A 24670-nucleotide genomic window follows, 5' to 3' on the forward strand; every position below is an offset into this window, starting at 1 on the left:
GAACACTCTCAAGGTTAGGTTACTTGTAAACATAAATACCCCCGAAAGCAGAAGGTTTGACAGCCGTCGCCGTAGCTCAGAGGTAGAGCACCGGACGCGTAAATCGGAGGTCGTGGGTTTGGATCCCACCGGCGGCATGTGGTTGTTTTTTCTTCTGCTTTTCTAATCAATTACCTTTAAGCGATGACATATTCTAAATTGATCAACACCACAAAAATAAATAAATTCATTAAAAAAAAAATCCCCTGTGCCCCTTGGTTTCTGTGGCTGTTGGCTTCTGTCATATTTACAACGAGCCCCTCATTCCCCTTCCTTGTTTGCTTAATTGCTTAGCGAGGGCCTCGATTCTGGCAGCCTTGATGCCATAGGAAGCATAAGAGGGTTCTCACACAGCTTCCACTCTCTGCGTTCGGTGACGTTCTACGTCACACCTGCGGTAACTCAGGACGTTCTACGTCCGCCGCTTATGAACGTGGGTGGCGCTGATGAACACTCTCAAGGTTAGGTTACTTGTAAACATAAATACCCCCGAAAGCAGAAGGTTTGACAGCCGTCGCCGTAGCTCAGAGGTAGAGCACCGGACGCGTAATTCGGAGGTCGTGGGTTCGGATCCCACCGGCGGCATGTGGTTGTTTTTTCTTCTGCTTTTCTAATCAATTACCTTTAAGCGATGACATATTCTAAATTGATCAACACCACAAAAATAAATAAATTCATTAAAAAAAAAATCCCCTGTGCCCCTTGGTTTCTGTGGCTGTTGGCTTCTGTCATATTTACAACGAGCCCCTCATTCCCCTTCCTTGTTTGCTTAATTGCTTAGCGAGGGCCTCGATTCTGGCAGCCTTGATGCCATAGGAAGCATAAGAGGGTTCTCACACAGCTTCCACCCTCTCCGTTCGGTGACGTTCTACGTCACACCTGCGGTAACTCAGGACGTTCTACGTCCGCCGCTTATGAACGTGGGTGGCGCTGATGAACACTCTCAAGGTTAGGTTACTTGTAAACATAAATACCCCCGAAAGCAGAAGGTTTGACAGCCGTCGCCGTAGCTCAGAGGTAGAGCACCGGACACGTAATTCGGAGGTCGTGGGTTCGGATCCCACCGGCGGCATGTGGTTGTTTTTTCTTCTGCTTTTCTAATCAATTACCTTTAAGCGATGACATATTCTAAATTGATCAACACCACAAAAATAAATAAATTCATTAAAAAAAAAAAATCCCCTGTGCTCCTTGGTTTCTGTGGCTGTTGGCTTCTGTCATATTCCCTGAAGATTTTGTAACTGTGACTTCATTAATAAAAATTTTTTTTTCAAGACCAGTGTCCCCCCTTAAGCTTTTTCCTTTTTGTGCCACCCACAAAGTCTACCCCCGTGTTACAACCATGTATTGGGGTAAATTCAGTGCTTGGTATTTTTTTGAAAAGCTTTGTGTTCACCCTCTGCATGTGATGTCTCCTCACGCAGAGCCACATCAGCATGCTCAACGAGCTGTGTCACAGCGAGACCGTGGTGGGGGCGCAAGCCATGGCGAAGGCTCTGGCTAACTGGCTGGTCGAGTACCGAGTCGTCGAGCACATCTTTGGGCCAAACCTTCACGTGGAGGTACGCTGACAGCTGGGACCTTCCATCTTTGATGGTGCTCTCTGGAGACTAGGGGTGAACAGCTCAAAGAGTTCTGGGCCGGCTTGCACAAAGCAAATAAGACAGTATTTTCCTAGTCTAATCTTATTCGCGGTCTAAAATCTCTCCTGGTTCTCAGCAAAGGAAAGGCGCATAGTAGGTTGTTGGTGGACACCTAAAGAGCACCATGAACTCAGTTTTAGTCTGTGTTCCTGGTGCACTTGTGGTGTCCACTGACAAAGTGGAGCAGCTATGCGCCTTTCCTTTTCTCAAAACCGAGAGAGGTTTTAGACTCTGAATAAGATTAGACTGGAAATAAGACTGTCTTCCTTCGTGCAAGCCACCCTTGTTCTGTTAGGAGCACGTGGTGGTGAACATGTCTGCTATTGCCAGGCCTAATTGCGTGCAGTGCATGGGAGGGTCAGCATACCCTGTTGCTCTAGGCCGTGGGAAAGGATGGCATAGAGCAGGAGCCAAGTTGTCAGAATTTGTTTGCTTTTTCTTTTCTTTTGCAGGGGGGAAGCAGGAGTGATCTTTTTTTTTTCTCTCGGTAGATGTTTCGTGTACTGTAAATTTAATCATTTGAGCAAAATTATTAGAAAAGAAAGGACTGCTTTTCAGTATGATCGAATCTGACCTGATGAAATGTTGTGGTGACAACTGTGAGCTTTTTTTTTTATGAACATGGTAGCCTCTGTTCAAGTACACATGCTCAACATAGTAATCTATTCTTTGTGCCGGCTTTGGCAGTGCCTCCGTCTGCTAACTATGGTGTGAATGCTCATGTTGGCCGTCTTCTGAGGGTCAGTGAGAATGGCAGCTGTGGTGTGAGCTCTCAGTTATTATTGTTTGCAGTTACCTAGCAGGGGTGTGGAAATGCTTCTGAAATATAGAATCTCGAGTGATGCCGCCACCGTCTCCCAGGTGATCAAGCAAAGCCACCTGGTTCTGGGCCTGCTGGCGTCCGAGGGCCAGCTGACCAACGCACACCTGGATGCCGTGTGGGCCGCGGGGCAGCTGAAGCACTGCGGTCGCCAGGTCCTGGAGCTTTTGCCGCCCCTCATGCGCAGCCTACGGGACGGGCCCGCGCTCCACCTCTACTCGCGCCTCTGCGCACTGCCGCCCCGAGAGCACAGCGAGCAGGTGCGTTCAGTCTATCCTCTGTGCCAGAAACTTCTGGAGGGCACAGCAAGCAGGTGCTTTGGGATTGAGTCCAATGCATTTTGTGTAGCAAAAAGTTTCGGAGAGCGTTATGATTCGAATCAATTTTTTTCTTTGTACGAGAAAGTTTTTGCTTCCTCCTGTGAGGAGAAACAACCCGATTGCAAGAAGGAACAGTACTGGGGCTAGTGCTATCTTTTGTTGCAATCTTCTGATTTGTGCATTTTTTTTTAAATTTGATGTGCACCAACTGACCCGACAGTGTACTCTGCTAAACTCGTGGTTGCACAGCAAGCAGAGCATTACAATTCATTTCAATCCATCCTGTGTGGCAGGAAGTTCTGCCTGGATGCCAGGTCTATAAAAAGATGGGCTTTGAAGGAGGCAGGTGATGGGGCTTTTGTTTCGAATTTCTCATTTTTCGTCCCTTTTTTTTTTCCTTGGCTCGGCTGCTCCTTAGGCTAACCACTACTCATTCAGACATACTGTTGCACTGAGTACGGACTTCAATGCATGAGCATTTATTAGATTGCACTCTCAGGTTCAGCAGTGGCTCTGATTGGTAGTTTTCTCCTAGTGGTAGTAGTAGTCTTCCTACCCGTACATCACCGAGCACCATCTTGAATGTTTGCTTTGGCCCTTGCTCTACCAATTTCGCAGCAGTTCTTTAAATGTGGTGAAGCTTGGCGGGACGTTGTTGACACAAATGATTTTTCTAGTACTACCGTCAGTCTTCGTAGAAAGACTGAAATACAGCCGAATCTTGCTCCCACCCTGTGAGTTTTTTTTCGTTGTTAGAAAATTTGTGGTTGTGAACAGTTTTCTTCTTTATGTTGCTTTGCACATTATTTTTTCTTCCAGGCATTTTTAAACGAAAGCTTCTCACGTCTGATTGTGTATGATGTGCCATAAATGCTTTTTACTGGGCCAAATTCAGTAAAGGTACTCAACTGTGAAGTAGCGACCTGACTGAAAAACAGTTTTGGTTCTTGCTGTGATTGGTTCTTGCTGTGATTGGTTCCCCCAATGCTGCACCCACAGTGATTACTGCTAAATGAATGCAATACATGGATGTCGTGTGATGGTTTGTGTGCAGACCCTGCTGCTGGCTTCAGCACTGACCAAACACATGTGGGCTAGCAGTGGAAAAGCAGCTCGTGGCCGGGTGTCCCCCTTCAGCCAACTGGCGGCCTCTAGGTCACACGCTGGAAGGTCACCGGTCAAAGGTAGTGTAGCACAGCGATTGTTTTAAGTCGACCGTTTTAGGAGTGTTAGTTCTTACTCATCAGGTTTCGAGATTTCGCGGGGTCTGCTACCACCCTGAGATCACAGCGCCATCTGTGGCAGCAACTACTCATCACGTTTCGAGATTTTATATGGAGACCTGCTGGAGCTTATTTTTTTCAGTATGTGCATGTAGAAAAAAGACAGAATAGGCGCTTCTACGTGTCGATTTATTTTTTTGCTGAAGTATGGCGATTGCAGACCAGCTTGGACTTAAACACTTGTACATCAAAAAAAAAAAAAAGAAAAGCTGCGTTGCGTTTTTGATCTAATATTTCCTCAAAAGTTCTCATTCCTTTGTGTGTTTCTGAAGAGGTAGCTGAAGAAGTATTGTCAGCTGAGTTATTCATTATTTGTTGTACAACCAGTAATTTGTTTCAATTTTAAGATGTGAAGCAGCCAGGCACCCGTATCGTAATCTGAATGGACAATGGACGTGCACTACCATCACCTGTGATGATTCCTGGGCAGCACTACTGGGAAAAAATCGTAATGGACAGGGCAGAAAAGCGTCTAGTAAGAGGACGAGAAGAAAACATTTTTTACCATACAGTTTTTTAGTATACTTGTGCACATGCGTGGCTTATCTACAGTGAGGCGAAGCTTCTTTCTGAATGACAGTCTCGCAGTAATTTGTGGAGAGTTTTGCTTAAAAACGAGGGTAGGGAAGCTACTCATAATGAGCAGGTGTGAGTACACAGTGGCTCAAAATGAATATTGGCCATGCTTGTTCAAATCTGCTTCTCCGAGAAACGGTTTGTAGCCACATTGTGCCTTGGCTGGTGTCGTTTCATTTTATGTTTGCAGCAGTCTCCAAGAAGGGCTTTCATGAGGCCACTGACGCCAGTGAAGAAGAAGAGGATGAGGAGGAAGAGGAGAACCCTGTGGCTTTCCCCTCGCAGGCAGCTCAGGTGAGCTGGTGTCATTTTGTGCAGAGGAAAGTTTGTAGTAAAGTAAGGATGCAGGGCGTGAGTGCACGTAGGATAGCACCATTTGTGACAGCCTTTTGTGTGCACCCTTTTTATTTGAGCTAGTAAAACACCTAGAAAATCTTGTGACCGTGGGATGTCATCTGGTGCTCATTAGTGCTTTTGTACTCATACGAATAGTCGGCCGCCGTGGTGGTTCAATGGTTATGGTGCTTGGCTACTGACCCGAAAGGCACGGGTTCGATCCCGGCCGCGGTGGTTGATTTCGAGGCGAAATTCTAGAGGCCCGTGCACTGTGCGGTGTCAGTGCACGTTAAAGAACTCCAGGAGGTTGAAATTTCTGGAGTCCTTCACTACGGCATCTCTCATAGCCTGAGTTGCTTTGGGACGTTAAACCCCGTCAGCCAAACCAAACCATCTCAAGAATAGATGTTCACAGGCTTGTGTCATTGGGAGGCTTACTGCCAGAGCTTTAGATGGTGTTAAGCATGACTGTGTTGGGAAATAGTTGAGGACATATAGCCTCGTGTCACTTGTATTTTATTGATTTTTTTTTTTTTGCTTGAGCTTGCTTACAGAAAACATCACACAGGCAGAACTAGTGATAAAAAAAACCAAATTGTCTTGGCCAAGTGGCGTCAAAGCCATGATCAGTTGGATTTTCAGACGAGCAAAGGTATCCATCCAGTTAAGCATTCGAGGGCAAGATAACAGCTTGTAAATAAAAATTAGACTTACGAGTGAAGGATTTGATTAGGTATGGTAAGGAAAGTATCAAAGGTCAGAATATGCTTGATAATATGTGACATGCAAGGCCACATGTGATTTGTCATTGCTTTTACCAAGCTGGAAGAGTGTTCTTGGCAGGCGTGAAAGACTAGCTGCATGTTCAAGCCATTAAATTATGCTCTTGTGGCACTGCAAGATTTTGCATTGATCAGATTTTTCTGGCATGGGTAATTAATTACCTGACAGTCCCTGCATTGTTCAACAGATCAGAGAAGTCAGTGTAGGGGAGTTATTCTCAGAGGTGTTCCACTGTGACTGTTGCTCAGTGAATGGAAGCTCTCAATATAGACAGTGGTTACGGCGCTCGGCTGCTGACCCGAAAGACGCGGGTTCGATCCCGACCGCGGCGGCTGAATTTCGATGAAGGCGAAATTCTAGAGGCCCGTGTGTTGTGCGAAGTCAGTGCACGTTAAAGAACCCCAGGTGGTCGAAATTTCCGGAGCCCTTCACTACGGCGTCCCTCATAGCCTGAGTTGCTTCGGGACGTTAAACCCCAATAAACCAAACCAATCAGATTTGGTGGGCGACAGGAGGCTCCTTCATGGCAACCCTGTATCCTGACGAATGCCATATTGTTGGGCGGGTCGAAACTAAGAGCCCAAATTGAGGGGCAAGTTTTCAAGCAAAAGCAGATATTCTCCTTTCTCCTAAGCTATGCCCAAAGGCCAGTGACGAGGGAGAGTGCTAGCAAGGAGTAGGGGTCATAATGAGATTTTCCGGTCAACTGGATTATCCCGTGTGGCTGTAACAGGATGGAACCTCCATGGTTGCTTTGCATAGGCGCACTGCGCAGTTGACGTCGCGTGACATCGATAGCGGTCTTAGTGGCTGCGAACGAGCCGTGCCTGATTGGTGGCCACACTGCCGCGTAGGTGTCGGGGAGCAAAGACTGCCCCCAGGTGGGTGGGCTTGGCGAGCCCGAGGCGATGCAGGTGGCCATGGAGTCATCCTCAGACAGCCAAGGTAGCTCTCCCGCCCACCACCCGCAGGGGCCCGTGGTGGCTATGGCCGCACTCAAGCCCTGGGCTGCTGCCGGGCAGCTGGCTGGGGACGCCCATGTGAGTGACTTCCACTTGCTCCCGACTTGGAACGCAAAGCCTCGACGTTTTAAGAGCATTAGTTAGCTTTTACTCATCACGTTTCGAGATTTCAAGGGGTCTGCTACCACCCTGAGATCACAGCACCATCTGTAGCAGCAACTACTCATCACGTTTCAAGATTTCGTGGGGTCTGCTACTACCCTGAGATGACAGCGCCATCTGTGGCAGCAACTAGGAAACAGCACATCTCGCACAGCACATCTCGCATTGAGACTTGTAGCGACATCCACAATAGCATTGTAGAAACAACCACCTGCCGCGTGCCAATGATGACGTCACGGTCCAATATGGTGGATAGAGGTGTCTGCTATTACCCTGAGATCACAGCGCCATCTGTGGCAGCAACTACTCATCACGTTTTGAGATTTCGTGGGGTCTGCTACCACCCTGAGATGACAGCGCCATCTGTGGCAGCAATTAGAAAACAGCACATCTCGCATTGAGACTTGTAGTGCCATCCACAATAGCATTGTAGAAACAACCACCTGCTGCGTGCCAATGATGACGTCACGGTCCAATATGGTGGATAGAGGTGTACCTCCCTTTAATCTCTTTCATATCAATTCTTGTAAACCAAACAGCTAACGCTCGTTACTTCAATGTCTTCCAGAGGGTGGTTTTGAGTAAAGCCTGCCAAGTTTTCTTCCAGCTCCAGCTTAAACAATGACTCCTTGGTATATATACTGTGTGAATTCAAAATCAGATTTATCAACTTCAGCCCTATTTATTTAAAGGAATTCTCAATCATGGGAAACACTTTCGAAGTAGCTCCACAGGTGATGATGTCCCGATAAAGTTTTTTGAATGCCTCAGAAGAGCAAAGAAAATATAGGTGAAGCTTTATCAGTTCCCCTGAACTTAAATTTTTTAGTCGGTTTTTTCTTTGCCTTTGCCTGTGAAAAAAAAAATAGACCTACCGTATTTACTCGCATATAGGTCGACCCCTATACATTGGGCTCGCCGAGAAATAAAAAAAAAATTATTCGAGTATAATTCGACTCACATCGCTTGAAAAACATGCACATGCGACATTGGACAAGCATACACTTCATCTCACTTTAATTTCTGAAAAGCGAGCAAATATGCAGAAACCTAGGCATGCGCAGAAAAAAACCTGATGTGCAATCAACAGAACCGTTCAAGATATTAAATCTCAGCTTTAAAAAGGTTCACAGATGTATCGCTGACACAACTTTTTACTCTTTTTCTTACGTGGTGCGCCTCCAAAATTTCCCGTGTTTTACTATCACCGCTCCTGCCCAGAACACCAAAATATACTCCTTCCTAAGCTGTCTACCACAATAATACCACAGAAATGAGCGAAAGAGCAATGCGAGTACACACAGCAATTCACTGTACGCACCCGCAAGATGACCTGCGTCACGAATATAGGTCGAGGTTCTTTGGTCACGAATATAGGTCGGTAACTAATTATGGGCAGCGTTTCTGGAAAGAAAAGGTCGACCTATATGCGAGTAAATACAGTACCTGCCAAGGTCACATGTGGTCGCTGGGAGAGCACCTTTGACGTGCAGTGAACTTCACCTGACTGATGATGTTGATGTTGATGTGTGTATATATCTGTTTATGGGATGAACAGGAGGATGAGGAGGAAAGTGGGATGAGTGCTGGTGAGGAAGAGGAGGAGGAGGAAGAGACTGAGGAGGAGCTCAGCAGCGAAGAGGAACGCTGCCCCCAGAGGACGCCCCAGATACTGGAGAGGGCGCTGGTGGGCAAGGCAAGACCTCCTGGGTGAGCCACTTATTCATTCGTGGACTCTTGCGTATAAGGCCAGTTGAGAACCAGCACTGAAGTGATGAAACACTGAAGAAAGGAAGCGCACAAATGATGCGGTCTGTGTGCGTCGATCCTCGTGTGCTTTGTCATTTTCGTGCTGCTTCTCATCATGAGCTGCCACCAGCTAGCCCAGTTATGTGAAACACGGTGAGGCCTTCTGGGTAAGTATGTTCTGGTAGCAGGGCTCACGCAGTGTCAACGTTGTATGATGGGGCTTGTCGATTTCGGGGCTTGTCGTTTTATGATGGGGCTTGTTGAAAATTGAGCCTTGCAAGTTGCGTTGCACTTGCAAGTTGATTTTCAATTCTTTGGATATTAGGAGAGGGGTTTGCAAGGAAGGGACTGATTCTAAGACTGCTTTGTTGCATTGAATGTGTTCTAATGTTCTGGTTCCATTATTGGAATGTGACCAAGAACAGCTGTGATGAACTTTTAAGTTTACTGCCATTTTCAGTGCATCAGTGTGCTTATGGAGGAATTTGAATAACTTGTAGCATTTTGTGATGAACATGCACTGCTTTCATGAACATGCACTGCTTTCTGTTCTGCAGTCTTGCTTGTTCTTTTTTGCTAAATTTATGTTCTCTTCTGTCCCCAGTACAGTTCTCATACTTCAAGAGGGAAAAGTACACTGACTGGCCATCATTGCCTGGGTTTCTGTAGATGCTCCTAACAGTACACTGAAGCCATGCGTATAGTGATGGGAATGGAAGTGGGCTGATGCAAGCTGGGTGGCTCTTCCCCTTGCAGGTTGGGTGGTCGTCCGCATTCCTCGAGAGAAGAGGGCTCAGCTCTCCCTGTCGAGCTGGCACAGTCGTGGCATAGTGCGGATGGGCCTTCCCTGCCTTCCCGGCAAGTGTCGGTCTCTTGTTGTTGGCTCCGGCTTTGTTGGCCTGTCTGGTGCTCGTGAAGTGTGTCTGTCATGTGATAAGGCTCTTAGGCATGCTGGCTATTTTTGGACTTAGAGTGGTGAAATTGGGCAGACTGGTTTAAAACAGCATCAAACAATCAAATATAAAGTTTCACAATGACAGCTTCAGTAGGTTTCCTTTTATCATTGTTTATATGTTGTCCCCATGTTGCTTGCTTGTGGAAAGCCTAGCATGACAAAAAAGCAGGCTACAGGTCTGTAAATGCTTTTAGTATTGACTAAGAAGTGTGTAAATCAATATTCTCTTAATTTAAAAAAAAAATTTCTCTGCTCTTTTTTAAAGGACACTATAGGCACCTTCTTTTATGTTTAGAACGTATCATGCTCTAAGAACCCCAGGTGGTCGAAATTTCCGGAGCCCTCCACTACGGCGTCTCTCATAGCCTGAGTCGCTTTGGGACGTTAAACCCCATAAACAAACACAATTACCATGGAATAAAAACAAATGAGCCTAAATGGTAAATATGAGACTTTCTTGATGCAGACCATATTTCAGTGATCATAACAAAACAAACGGGGTAAAAATCCATGCACCCATTGCTGTGCTACGCTTTCCACGAACAAGGTATGAAGCTCGAAACAAACTTCTGAGAAAACAGGCCTGAAAGTTCTAAGCTAGCACACACTATCTATGTGTAGATGCCGACAAATATATTTATTTGGAGCGCTTAACGTTTATTTTTAGGTGAAATACAGTCGACGACCGATTTTTCGGACTCTCTAGGTACCGCGAAAACGACCGAAAAATCGGGCAGTCCGGAAAATCAAATTTCACCGAAAAAATCACGAACTTATTACCACTATGCCGGAGAAAGCGGCCAATTGTATTGCACACATTCTAAAGCTCCTCATGACTATATTTCGCCGCGCGAAATACCGTATAAACGCGTATAAGGGCCGCACTTTTTTTTTTCCAGATTCGAGGGCCAATTTTCGGGGTGCGGCTCATACACGCGATATGCGCAAAAAAATTTTTTTTAAGTAAAAACACACCAACCAGGGAATGAGCGACATTTATTCTACGTTCAATCGTCCCTCGCGAAGTATTTAGACTCCTGAGCTGGTGCTGCGCTCTGGTGCACGCTCATGCCAAAAGAAGCCGCGCATCATGTCCGCTGTCAACGCGTAGCCGTTGTTCCGAAATTCCATCACATAGAGGAGCAGCTCTTCTTCCAGCTCAGGAAACTCGCACGGCTTGACTCGGAAAGCGCGCTTTTTGCAGCTTGTGTTTCACTTTTGGTTGCACCATCATCGGACGCACTTCTCGGCCATGTCGAATTTCCCGCCCGCCGCACGCTTACCGACCGCGTTCGAGAGCTAACTCCCAGCCGTGTAGCTTAAGGTGCTTGCCCATCGCGCTAAAACTGTGAAGCTCGGCGGCAGCACGCGAAAGCCACTATCACGGCGAACGCGCTAACACGCATCCTAACACGCCACGAAAGGCTGGAGCTGGCGATGCCGATGTGAACAGCGGAAAATCGCGACCGAGAAAAATGTTGATAATGATCACGGCGCCATCCATAGATGGCACTTGGAAGCTCCGGTGCGCGCGCGTGGCCTCCGCGAACGGCGCAGCGCCGGAGCAGATCGCGGCCGCGATAAGATCCGGCGGCGCGCCCGAAGCGCGCTTCGATCGCGGAGGCCACGGCGTGCGCGTAGCCTCTGCGATTGTATTCGCGTTCCGTGTTCGGGACTAAAGACTCGGCACAGATGAGTTCCGTGAACTCAGACTACGGTTCAAGTTCGTGCGGCGGAAGACATTCAAGGACAGTACGAATTCGAAAACACGCGAGCGCAATGTGCCGACTTGCGCAGAATTTCAGCGTCGCAAGAGGCTCCCTTTAAGCTTGAATTTCGTTTTGTTTGATCAAGTTTTCGATATCTCCTGCAGTCTGAATTAATGAGGTTCCACTGTACACATTATATGGCGGCTTGGGTGCTGGCGGCGAGTGCGAAAGAGGTCCGAAAAATCGAATGGTCAGTTGCGGTGCGTCCGAAATTTCAAGCGCTCTTACACATTGGCTCTATGGGCCATGTCGCGGTGCCGCGAAAAAGTCCGAATAATCAAGCATGTCCGAATATTCGGTCGTCGACTGTATTTCGGTACAACATAGAAACAGTGTTGGAGATGCCAAAAAGTGTACTTTTCAAAAATCGACTTTTTTCGCGATTTTTGCGATCTGATCCCCACATCCCCCCTTAAGGGATCCCATTGAAGTTTTTCTTGGGATGCAGCTGTCCAAGGCAGTGCCCGTTCTCACTGTAAATGTTCCTTGTGAGAGCATGGAAGGCTAATTAATGTTCGTGGTTTTATTTGTAATGTAAGAAATTTCAGTTGCCTCGCTTTGTGCTCTGAAGACTCCTTTCAACTTGTACCCACATGCTCTCAATGAACCCAATTAATCGAAAAATATCCGTTATATGGATACCTGCGCACGAATCTGTCCGTGGCAACGAGGCTGCATCCGCGCTCGCTCGAGATCTCTACTGCTGGGCGACCGTAGAACAGCCCGGATGCGTGGGAATGAAAGATAGCATCATTACATGCCACGAAATCACCGAACACTATAAATTACATAGAAGGATATTTCCACCCCCAGATCGTTCTCTAATAAGGAGGCACGCATTTGGAGGAGGTTACAAACTGGAAATTACATCTGCCCAGTCTGGGTCTATCCGACACAGACCGGGGATGAGAACGATTCTAAATATAAAAACTGCGGTGAATGATCACATAATTTGGGAATGCTTTGGTTATCAGCTTGGGGCCAGGAAAAAAAATCCAACTGCATACTGTGGGTTTTTGGCTTGCAAGAGGTCCTTGGGTTTTGTGGTTATTTGCAAGTTTGCCACTTTGAAGCCACTGTTGGCCCCGATGACTTACTTGTGCTCTGCTGCATTTCCTGTGGCAGCGTCCTGCCTGCCAGGGAGGCCTCGAGTCCTGATGGGGGCGGGAGCTGCCACTCTCTGGAGGCCAGCAACCAGTCGGAGAAGAACCTGGCCGACTTTGAGGGCGAGGAGGAAGGGTCGTCGTCCTGGCCGAGGGTCATTGCGGCCTCATCGAGGGAGACAACGCTCACTTCCCCCATCAACGCCAGCCAGGTCTGCCAGCCGGGCAAGACGCTGCTGTGGGACCTGCTGCAGGATGGCAAGATTGTGAGTGGTCGTCGTCATCTGGCTTAGGCCTCTGCCAGCATAGAATTTGTCAAAATTCTACCTCAAGCGACGAAAGGGCGCTGCAGTCAGTCACCCATCACAGGAATCCTGGAAAGTGCGAACTTCCTATTTGGCACAGCATGGCGTTGGCTGAGAGGGCCAGTTTCCACCACATGCCTGACACTGAACATTCACTTGAAGTAAATTCATTAAAGCAGTTAAAAACATCCTTCTAAAATAATTTAATCTGGGCAGAGTGGGGAGCATTGTGGTGCAGCTATTTTAGAAGCTGAATCTGCATTTTTGGCCTAATGCTAGCCAAGCCGAATGCAAAGTTCACACGTTCTAGCATCCCACAGTGGACGGCGCATTGTTTAGTAGGCTCGCATAAATGGTAAAGGCTCTTTTACCTAAAATTAAATTTGAATAGCTATGACTGTGAGTGAACTCCAGTTACCCCTTTACTCTGTACCAACTTTGTTCGCCCTATCTTATCAAAACCTAATCTTATTGCTGCACCTGATTCTCTGCTGCTTGCGATTATGTTTCCCTTTCTGTGTCAGCATATGTGATTATTGATATCACAATAGAGTTAGGTCTTTACAACAAGGCACTTTCAGAGCTTCATGTTCGACTGTAAATTGTAATATGGCCATTGCAGAAATTTGCAAATAATCATTTGATGTATGGAAACTCATGGACTGAATTGCTTTCAGCCGTTGTGGGTTACTCTTGAAGCCGAAGAAAGACCGAAATCTCTGGAAAGCTTAATCATTGGTTGCTAAAGTGGAAATGAGTGCAGACGTCATGGAAAAAAGCCACAGGCTGCTAAGGTGTTTGCTTTCTGAGCTTGTTCGCTGTTCTCCCTCTTCTACTTGCCAGTTGCTTTGCCAGTTTGCGGCATTTCAGAGTAAGGGGACATTATAGTAGTCTGTGTTCTCCCCAATGGGAGTTGATATCTGCAGATTCTGATCAGTTTCAGCATTTATGTTTTCTTAGGAATTTCGCTAGTGTAGTTGGAGGGGAATGCGGCATGGAAAAAAACTGGGCTTCCCTTGAATCTAATCGGACCGCTTTGAAACTGTCGTATTTTGTTTTCGCTCACAGGAGGAACTGGGTGAAGAGCTGGCCCTTGAAGCTGAAAAAGTCTTATGCAGCCTGGTGTGCTGGTATGTAGACCGCACTGTACGCACTCAGTTCATCGAGGGCTGCCTCCGCAACCTGGCACAGAGCAGGTGAGTGGGTTTCTCTGCCGAATGACTCAGCACCTTTTGCACGCTCATTACGCAGCAGGTGCAGGTTTTCTATTGTCTATTTTTCATTTTACCCATTCCAGGTCTGTGGTTGTCTCTCTACGCCTGCTACCCAAGCTGCTAGCCTCTTTTCAGCAGCCGAGGGAAGGTGCCGACACGCACTGTGTTACCATGTGAGCATGTCCACCTTTGCTGCCTTTTCGCTGGCTGTGTAATGAGTGTTGTTTTAGGTCTCCTTCGCACACACTTTGCCGCAGTGTCCATGTTGTGATGAGAGATAGCTTCGTGCAAGCCTGGCATAGATAGAGAATTTGATTGGTATGGGGCCTCACAGTTTTCACTGGTTGAGTGCTGTGGCTCATGTGTACATTTGGTACTGGTACATATCGCTGTGGTGAGTAGGAATTGATCGAAATCACCTCTTCCACTGAATATCGATGAGTTGTCGTTAGCTGAGGATGAACGCAGTACCATGTCTTCGCAGTGCCTTGAAAAATTGCTGTCTAGCGGGAAAAAAGAAAACTACTTTGAAAACGAAACTTCAGTTCTTTGATTACCAGGCAGACGCGCAGCGTGCCCGTAAGCAATGCAGAAGGTTCTGAAAACTGTACGCGAAGTCGACGTTAGCGGGCCAACGATGCTCTGTGGGCGTAGGTAGGAAAGAGTTAAATTGTTGAGTTTCTGCTGAGTCGTATGTGGTGCAGGTAGTAGCTGGCAGAAAAAAAAAAAAAGCTGTTTTATTTTTAATTCTTGTGCTTTACGTTTTAGTGTTGCAATCCTTGGCTGGGCATATGACACGCTCCTCTCCCCCATTCCAGGTGGGCTGAGCGTGAACACGGAATGATGCAGCTGTTTCTCGAAGATCTTGTTCGATACACGAGCAGTCACAAAAAATCTTCTGCTCCCGCGCACAAGCTGTAAGTTTCTCTTGTTTTGTTTGTTTGATTTATTGATGTGTATTCAAATGAAACAAAAAAAGCCAAGAACTTTTACTCAGCTGCATGGTGCTTTGCAAACTGCCTGCAAAGACAGCTTGTCAGCACCCATTTGTTTAGTGGGTAGAATCTGTAGTACAGTCCAACCTCGTTATAACGAAGTCGCATTTTGCGCGGAAATTCGTTCGTTATATCCAATATTCGTTATAAAAGTATGCACTCAAATTCCCGCAGAAAAGGTCGCTAATAAACCCAAGTAAAGAGTATTTTAAGATGGACAGCACAGGGTTGAAAAATGCACTATTTTTGAATTTAACGCGTGGTATAAGCATATGAAACCTCGCCTTGCATTTCGTACTGGAAAGCAAGAACGAACTCACAAATCGGGATGCATGGCCAGGTGCAAAAACTGATTTATTTAAAAAACGACGTAATCTCCGTTTGGCGGCACTTCACACTATTTGACAGGTTATATTTCTCGACGAAATCAACACAGAGCAGCGCTTTCCCGATGTCAGCTGATTTGGCCACAGGTAGGTTCTCGAGGTACCCCCTCAACTTCCTGGCCATGTCAGCGGCCTCGGCGCTGCTGAGAGCTCGCACTTCTCCATCTTCACGTGCATCGCTGTTTCTAGCATCATCTGCAGAAACCACCTGATCAGTAATTTCTTGGTCGGTCAGTTCGGGCGCCACAGCCAAGTTGTCATCTGCACAGATGAATTCCTCGAACGTAACGTTCGGAACCGCCAGCTGACGCCATGTCGTCTCGCCGAAATAGTCCGCTTGCCTCCCAGTTGCATGCGGAAGCTTTCTGCCTACTTCTCGCAGTTCTCGGCGCCAACGGCTGCTTCTTCGCCAGACAAGACTGGCAAACAATCTGATGGCGGTCATTAAATCGCTGCAGCCAGCCACTGCTTGCATGAAAGTCATTGTGGCCTCAGACGGAAGTGAGACTTCTCGCCTTCATTTGAAGGACGGCACCAGACACAGGCAGGTTACGCGCTATAACATCCTTGAACCATGCAAACAAGGCATCTTCAACATCCTGTCTTGCTGTCATTCTTCACAGCGCCTGCAGAGCGGGCGTTTGCAATCTTCTGCCTTGCGCTCAAGATAACCATCTTATCTAGATAGATAAGAGTGCTAGGCGCAACACCGAAGTCCGCGGCAATGACTTTTCCTTGCGCCCGCTGTCAACTGCCCTGAATATCTTTATCTTCGTTTCAAGCGAAACTGCTGTTTGTTAAGACGCGTTCTGCGACGGCGTCTACAGATTGAACTGCAGAGATAGCGCGCGCGGGTCGGAAATTGCGACGGCGGGGGTGGCCGGGGAGCGGGCGTTAATTCGATCACGTGCCAGTCACGTGCTAGGCAGCCGTTGATGCTAGATTCATTTGCTCTCCCTAGATGGCGTCGCGTGCGGAAGCGCGGGTGATTCAAACACATTTTAGGTGCGCGCGCTTCAAAAGATCAAAATTTAGCGTGTTTTGAGATCTTTTCTTACTTATTTGTGCATTTTGAGCCCCGTGAATACAAAAACTGCTTCGTTATAACCGATACAGTGTCAAATTTTGAATTTTTCGTTTCGTTATACAGATAGAACTCCCTTAGAATTAAAGCATGTCCAACCAAACTTTTCTTTCACTTCGTTATATCCGATAATTCGTTGTATCCGTGTTCGTTATAACGAGGTTCGACTGTACTCTGCCTCACACAATGAAGAAGACAGCTGAGAGTACTGAAAATAGCGCAGGTTATGTGAGATACGACTCTTCACACATGTTGCCTGTAGAACCTTGAACTAATTGTGATGTTTATTGCATTTGACTGGTGCATATCACGGGCTTTGGAAATGCTGTTGTCTGTTATTTTGTTTTTATTGTGGCACATAAAAAGTGGGCAGATGCTCAAGTCTTCTGGCGTGGAGTACAGTCAGCAATTGTGCTCAACTTTGTGGTATTCAAGAAATGGCCTGAATAATGAAACAATTAGCACAATTTGGGAACTTAAAAAATTCGCATTACTGGGGAAAAGCTGGATTGTGAATTTTGCCCTTTGTCATGTTTTCCTTGCAAGTGATAGCAGTGCAGTTAAACCTGGAGCTAAACCTGCAGTTAAATGTTTGCTAGGTCATTTCACCTACATTTGTTTTTCATTTTGGCTTCCATGCTGCACAGTTCTTTCAAGTTTTTATGTGAAAACTGGATGTAACAGAAACCTGCACTCAACGAAAAATCGCGGACTTTTCTCGATTTCGTTATGTCCAGGTCTAACTGTATTACCGTATTTACTTGCATAATAGGCGCACTTTTTTTCCAGAAAATCCGGCTCAAAGTTCGGGGTGCGCCTATTACGCGGGGTAAAATTTCCGGAAATTTTTCGACTGGCAAAATTGAACACACCGCGTAAACGCACTCGTGTACGGGCCGCACCCTGTTTTCGCGAAGAAAATGTTAAAAAAAAAAAGGTCCGTGTAAGGGCCGCACCGAAACTTTCGGAATGCACGCGCCGAGGCCTCCGCGATCGGCTCCGGCTGCGTGCAACGGGCGCGCGCTTGATCGCGGAGGCCACACACGCGCACAGGAGCTTCCAGACGCCGCCCAAGGCCAAGCTCATCATCATCATCATCGTTTTCCTCCGCCGCGAGCTTTCGCTATCTATATCGCCATCAGCATCTCCAGCTCGTTTTTTTTTTTTGTTGTTGCTGTCAAGTGCCGAGATTTGCGGTAGCGCGATAGTTATCGTGGTTTATGGCTTTGCCGCGGAGCGTTGACGGGCAAGCACCTTAACAGCTACACGGCTGGGAGTTTGCTCACGAACGCGGCAAGCGTGCGGCAGGTCGGAAAATACGACGTGGCCGAGAAGTGCGACAGTTGCGACTGCGGCGTCCCTAAATTTTCGTACGCGACTCCGGGCGCCGAGGTTTTCGCGGGCCTTAGTCTGGAACGTTTCCGACTGGAGATGAAGCTTTCCAAACAGACGTTTAAAGTGAGCATCCCTGAAAACTGTGTGCGGCTGTTCTATGCGATGTCGTTGTACGTGCTGTGGGTCCGCAGCAGCTGCGACGGCAGCAGCACTAGTAGGGACTAGTAGTCAGTTCCGCAAAAACTTTGTTAAAATAAAGATTGGGAAGCGGGGGGTGGCGAGGCGTCGGCTTGCAATCGTGTAAATACAGTATTGATCACAGTGCCAAGTTCGGGGTGCGCCTATTATGCGCGGAAATAAAAAAATATGATTTTTCGCGCCCTAACTAGGGGAGCGCCTATTATGCGAGTGCGCCTATTACGCGAGTAAATACAGTATCTGGCCGTTGTTACCTCGAGAAATGAACTCCGTCCTTGCCTGTCATAGCATATGTTGGCCGAAATCATGTGACGTATAGGGCACTGATGGGCTGTCATTGTGGCATGATAGCACAGAATTAGTTTGTGGCTTGGCTTTTGGCGCTACCTACAGCCGTGCAAACTTCTGGCTGATTATCCTTCGTTTTTAGTTTCCGCTTGCCAAGACTTCCAAACAAATTCTGTTGTGAAAATTTTGTGTGATAACTCATGATAAGTGATGGCAGGTTCAGAATACGTCCTGGAGATTACTGTGCTTGAGTTTTGAGTTGAGGAGGGTCTGGAATCTTTCTCCTTACGTGAAGCATAATGAAATAGACTTTATTCTTCTTGTTTGCCAGTTACACCCACAGGGAACAGATACAGGTGCGACTGCACTTCCTGTCGTGCATTTTTTCAACGGCCGGCTCTCCCGAGGATTTTGGTGAGTGGATTGTGGCAGGATTGGCCAAGTGTCGCAAGTGCAGGCGATCACACCATCACCTCAATTTTCCAGCACTGAGTCGAGACCAAGTGGATGTGCTCTGGTCGTGCCTAGCACTGGATCCAGAGTGTGGGGATGAGCTCTTCAGTTGGCTGCTCAGCCAAGTTCGCAGCAAGGAGCAGCACGCCCTCAGTCCTGACCTCTTTCGGCACCTGCTTCTGCACAAGGTAGCCTTCTTGAATTACTCGAACGTTGCTTATGTAGCTTCGATGTTTCGTCATTCTTAGTTCATTGTAGGGGCAGTTTTTGTACTCGTTCACTAGCTTTTGAGAATTATACCTTGTCGCAGTTTGTATACAAGTAAGGTGCTGTAGTCTGACATCTAAAAACAGTGCGAAAGAACATGGACGAAGGCACAGAAATGGGCAGGATGGGCACTAACTTTCAACTTGAGAGCCAGCCAACACGCCGTGCATGCATGTATGCGTGTAAGCACCAAGGGAACTAACTACATATCGGCATGTGAGTACGTAGATGCATCACAGACAAAGCATAGGTCAAGACCAGCAACACGTGGAAAACTGTACAGTATGCGGGGAAAAAACAAACCGTATGGAAAGGAGGAAAAAAAAAAGGAAAGAAAGGCAGTCTTTGCAATAACGGGAAAAGAAACTGCCCTCACTTCACATGCTGTTGCTCGCTTGCAGCTGCCCCAGCTTCCGGCTGCCTCGACCAGCATGACTGCGCTGCACCTGCTCCAGCAGTTGAGCGGCTCCGGTCGTGTGGCTCCCGTGGATCCGGCCCTGCTGAGCCCACGGCCCTCCTCTTCGTCCAGCTCCCTGGAGCAGGACCACTGTGTGAGCTCCTCGCCCCAGCTGGCCAGCGGCATCGACCAGCTCTGGGAGATTGCGCTCAGGGCCTCCAGCACGGATGTCAGCATGGCGGCCATCCAGTACCTCAACAGCTTCTACCTCCACGGTGAGCCCTCGAGTGGTTTGGGCGCCTGTGCAAGTTCTTGTGCGGGGATGTTTAGTCTCCTCTCTTGTGCAGAAAAGTTCTTGCGGTTAGATTTAGGAAAGGTGCGTGAAAGAAGCGCTGCATTTGATTCTTCTGGCTTTCTGTCTTCTTTATAAACCACTGTACTTGTGTTGTATACTTTTCTCATGCATGCAGCTTTCCGTTTAAACAGTAATCTTGGTCGATTGTGGAAGTCGTAACAGTGTTCAGATTGGATGTATCTTGGCACATTTCCCAGAGACGCTTTCTGTCATCATTAGTGCACATAACCACGACACAGACATAGAAGAAGACAGGACGAGCTGAGCTGTCCTGTCCTTCTTCTTCTGTCCTGTCTTCTTCTATGCCTATGTCCTGGTTACATGCGCTAGTCTTTTAATTAATGATGACGCACCAACTAGCCTAGCTTTCTGCCTTGAAGGCGTTCTGTCAACTGTGCCTACTGTGTGCTATCAAGAAAGCGCCGAGGAGAATCAGTCAGCGCCCTACACGACACGCAACTGGGCTCGGTTGGCTGGCTGAGGCTGGTTAGTTGAGCCACCGCCACTGCGGTCTGGTGTGAAGCTCAGAAAACGTGGAATCGAAACTATTCAGTCAGTCTGTTTTCGAAGACAAGGCCATCCGTTCGTAGTCCGGTCTGCTGTTGTGTGCACGAGCGATTCTGCAGCATGGAATTCAGGCTTGAGTAGGGTTATTTAGGTGATTACTTGCCATGTTGGTCATACTTAGACTCTGTCCCCCTTCCGGAGTCTGTTCAAATTAACCAGTGCGAGATCCATAGCATTCGAATTAGCGAGCGCAAGACTCCATAGACTTATGTGGGTATTGGTCGGGACCTAGCTGGTGGTTCGAATTATTCAGATTTCCAAATTAATGGGAGTTCAGTTGACGAGCTTTTACTGTATTTGTAGTGCGTGATGTAATTTTTGAATGCATTAGATCTATGAAGAGTTTACGAGGCTTGCACTTATATTCATTCCCGGAAAAAAGAAAAATTGTGCTGAGGAAGGTTGTGTTATCGTCTTCATGCAACTACTGTGATGCCTGGCTTCTAAACTGGCTTGCGTAAACTGCGGTTCTCTGTTGTGACATGAGCTGAGATCTCGTACCGCTTCTGTCATTCCTTTTTTCTGGTATCCCCAGCTTGTGAGGACTAATGGTTTCCTTGATCTTCCTTTAACTCGTAGCTCACCAGGGCACTCTCGAGAGGGAGGAGGAATTTGCACAAAGATGCATGCACAGCCTGCGAACAGCTGCCGACAGCCTTGCAGAGGTAAGTAGGGTCTTGTCATCAAGCATTACTATGCTACTGTTATTGTTATTGTTAGTGGTAGCATGCACTGTAATTGCTAGCTCTCTGCTCTGTCAGAAGGCTGGATGGTTTCTTAAACTGTTGTTCCTGCCATCTTTTATCACCTGTCCCACTGTGCCGTGGCTGATCCAACCCTGCTAACTGTAGAGACCTGTGATGTTTTTTTGAATTTGGGAGTTCTAAAAGAAAACTCCGTCACTGTTATTCGTAAAAAAGTACTGTGCATTGAAAGTAGGGCTAACAGTTGTCTGTAACAGTTATCTGTTCTCAGAGCTCTCTTCAGTTAGGGTAATAGGTAGCACTGATACAAAACTGTTGGTGTCCCCTTGACTACATGCAAATGTTGCTGACCGAAGAGCTGCCCTCGTGATGTCTGATGATCTTTGTGCGCCGTGTTGTCCTTGGCAGCACCCGCAGGAAGCTGAGGAGACGATCCTGACAGTGGTGCAGCGGGCGCTGCAGCTGCTCAAGCTGCACCTGGAGGCCTTCCAGCGGCGCTACGCTTTCCACCTGCGCCGGTGGCAGCTGCGCGACGGCACGGGCCTCAGCCCCCATGGGGCTGCCTTGCAGGACCCTCGTGGTGTGGGGAACTGCCCCCTACGCATCATCTGCCAGCCTGCGGGCCTCTCGCACAAGGTGCGCCCTTCGTGGTAGCTTTGCTGCTGCCGTTGTAGACTTCTCTCCGAGTGTTCCTTCGCTTGGGAGTGTTGCCTCACTGTGTGTGGGTGCCGTTTTTAAAGGTACCCTGCGACGTACATAATGCATGGGTTCTTTATTATTTGTATGCAGAGTAAGGGATATTGTGAGTCCTGAACGCGCAATGAGATCGCCGAAATAATATTTGATATTTTAATCTTCGCTAGAAATGCTCGTTTCGAGCCGATGGTGTCGCAACGCGGCGGACATTTGCGGCAGCGGAAATGAGGTGGCATCCAGATAGGGCGCTGCCTTTCTCATTGGTTGGGCGTCCAGTTTGCATATTGTTCCTTTACACTTACAAAATTGATCCAAAATATTATGTGTCTGAGTACTGAAAGCTTTTCGCATGCCACAAAAAACTGGAAAGAAGCAGGGAAAGCGAACAAAAACTAACAAGAATTCAGCTAGGGGCGACACTTTCCATTCCGCTTCAAACCTTCGTGGCGGCCAGCGCTGTTCAAAAAACGTTGGCTCAGACCAGAAAGCGCGCGCGTCGAGACCGGCCGTGACCATACCAAGACGGCAGCGAAAAAAAAGCCAGTCGACACACCTTGCCCGAAATTGTGAAGAGAAAGGCCGGACAGGAGACTGGAGTCGAGTTTGGGGGGGGGAGGGGGGCTACCGCTGACAGCCTTCCAGTCCGACTAAAAATGAAACTTCGGGGAGCTTCCTTTGTCGTTAGTCCCCCTGCCCTGACAACGGCGTCGCGTACACGGGGGGAAGACGCCGTCAAAATGCGCGGCTGTCTACAGCCCCGACAAAGCAACAACTGCATGCACGCTTCCGCTGCGTGTGCGCTAGGCGCAGTTCTGATTGGTAGCGCCCAATCTCGGTACTGGGTGAGAAATGGGTGAGTGAAATGCGTTTTCGTCTGAGCATTTCATTTCGAATTTTCAGAGTGGAATAACTTTCGTTTCCATGCTCCGATTTCAATAATTCTTTTTGCTCTGGTCTCTTGAAAGCATGATGAATCTATTTAATGATATTAACGGGTACTGAAGAAATCATCGCGGTGCCCCTTTAATGCCTCGTCGTTGTAAGCATGAGTTGTCAACAGAAATGTCACGCTTTTCAATTGGTCCAAACGGTCGGGACGTCGCAGTGTGCGAATTTCAAACGCGGCTAATTGTACTATGGCTAGTAACAATGCAACCAATTAAAGTGGTGGTATAGTGATGCTCCAAGTTAGTGGGACTTAGTTTAGTTAATGAACGAATTAGCCTAATTAACCTTTCTAGTCAGAACAGATAAATAAATAAAACCAAGTAGCAAATTGGTCGAGTTGGGGAACCGAACCAGGGTCTCCGACGCTAACTGCTCCGCCATGCCAGCTAGATGGTTTGGAATGAACAAAGGTGCGTCTAGTGAATATGGTGTCTTCCTTCACTCCCATCTTCCTCCCTTATTCCCTTACAGCTAGGTTTAGGTGTCCACCAGATATGCCAGACAGGTACATTTCATTTCCTCAAAAACCAATTTACGGACGAGCAAGTTGTATAGCCGAAGGGGCGGTGGCATTCTGTGGACTCCCTGGCAGTGTTGCAGGATGCTGTCGCTTGCCACTCTTCCAGGCGAAGCTTAACATCTTAACCACACATCAGTGACACAAGCAGCAACACCGTGCTTAAGACTTCTGCCTCATCGCACTTTAGGTCAACAAAGTGCCCTCCTGAATTTTTGCAGACAACGCTGGAGCTTCAGAGCTGGGACCTGGTGGGCGACCTGCGTGCAGAGGTGGCCCACTGGTGGGAGAGTGTGCAGCCCCAGCTCCAGCCGCAGTCCCAGCCGGCCAGTGAGGGGGGCCCCGCGGCCTGCTTGCGCATGATCACCCAGGGACAGGAGCTCACCACCGACCTGGATGAGAAGCCCCTGGCCGACTTGGGCTTCAAGGACCTACAGGTGGGCCCCCCCCCTCAAAGCTGGCTCAGTGGCGAGGACGAGCATCATGGGTCATTCCATAAACTTTGCGCCTTCAACCTCATGTGCAGCTTGCTCTGCCGAAGTAGCATATGTGTACTGGGGGCTTTAGAAACAGTTTGTTTCCATCCTTTATAGCTGTATCTCACTGATTTGAACTTGAATGGGAGAAAAAATTTGTTTCATCTTCGCGAAGTTCAAGTAAAGGAGAGCCCAATCAACAGATTTGATAATGACAGGGCTATTAAATAAACCAGAAGTTTGAATTACGCAAGGTCAGATTTGTGAGATGAGTTCAAGAACGGCTTGAACTGCATGCTGTGTGGTGACGTAATTGTCACGTTAGAATCTCGGCTTCTAGAGTGTCTTTGCTTGTACCCAGCAACCTTAGAAGAGGAGCTCACTCTTTTTTATTTTTTTTTTAGCTGTGTAACCTGCTCTGGTAGGCCAGCAACATCAAAGAAAGGGCTGTTGACATACCGTATTTACTCGCATAATGATCGCACTTTAAAAAAAAAAATTGACGCAAATTTAGGGATCCGATCATTACGCGGGATAAATTTTTACAAAAAATTTTTGAGCCCTGAAAACGCAAACAACTTGCAGGTCAGGCTACCTTTGTCACACGGGCGTGCTACCCGCGGTTACGCCACTAGGCTCGGTTATCGCAAACGTAGCTTGGCGACCTCGGCTTACGTCGTTAACCGAGAAGGTAGAGTGTGAAAAGCGCACGAGCTGGCCCGCTTCAAGAACGTACTTTCTTCGCACTAAATCACGTTCCAAGAGCAATGCATTAAAATAGGCGGTGTGTAGAGTGCCGTCCGACGGCGCTTGTATGCAGCCTTCGATCTCGTCCAACGGCGCAGCAACAGCGTACAGCAGCAACGTCCCGCGTCGCTCATTGCCGTTACGCCGAAAAATGTCCGGTCCCTGCTGCATCGTTGACGTACTTAGGTGACACACAACGCTCGGAGCACTGGATTCCGCGCTCTTACCGCAATGCCGC

The 24670-nt window shown here is 47.7% G+C and overlaps 1 protein-coding gene across 6 annotated transcripts in view; it reads left to right on the forward strand.

The window, feature by feature from the left end:
• Window positions 1-24670, forward strand: part of puf (ubiquitinyl hydrolase 1 puf) — a 103043-nt gene that overhangs the window by 16501 nt on the left and 61872 nt on the right. For 2 of the 6 annotated variants that reach the window (XM_089557296.1, XM_089557298.1), the window contains exons 9-25: window positions 1464-1601; window positions 2544-2762; window positions 3877-4006; window positions 4872-4975; window positions 6655-6840; window positions 8483-8634; window positions 9430-9531; window positions 12523-12766; window positions 13874-14001; window positions 14103-14192; window positions 14838-14936; window positions 18637-18719; window positions 18792-18946; window positions 19427-19697; window positions 20924-21009; window positions 21457-21684; window positions 23431-23646. In XM_089557296.1, the coding sequence (XP_089413422.1) occupies window positions 1464-1601; window positions 2544-2762; window positions 3877-4006; window positions 4872-4975; window positions 6655-6840; window positions 8483-8634; window positions 9430-9531; window positions 12523-12766; window positions 13874-14001; window positions 14103-14192; window positions 14838-14936; window positions 18637-18719; window positions 18792-18946; window positions 19427-19697; window positions 20924-21009; window positions 21457-21684; window positions 23431-23646 (2631 nt within the window). The remainder of the gene's footprint in view (window positions 1-1463; window positions 1602-2543; window positions 2763-3876; window positions 4007-4871; window positions 4976-6654; window positions 6841-8482; window positions 8635-9429; window positions 9532-12522; window positions 12767-13873; window positions 14002-14102; window positions 14193-14837; window positions 14937-18636; window positions 18720-18791; window positions 18947-19426; window positions 19698-20923; window positions 21010-21456; window positions 21685-23430; window positions 23647-24670) is intronic. The other 4 variants (XM_089557297.1, XM_089557299.1, XM_089557300.1 and 1 more) reach the window with 3 other exon arrangements.

Source organism: Amblyomma mixtum, chromosome 8, assembly GCF_055824585.1.
Source record: "Amblyomma mixtum isolate Tamu chromosome 8, ASM5582458v1, whole genome shotgun sequence".
NCBI classification, from domain to species: Eukaryota; Metazoa; Arthropoda; class Arachnida; order Ixodida; family Ixodidae; genus Amblyomma; species Amblyomma mixtum.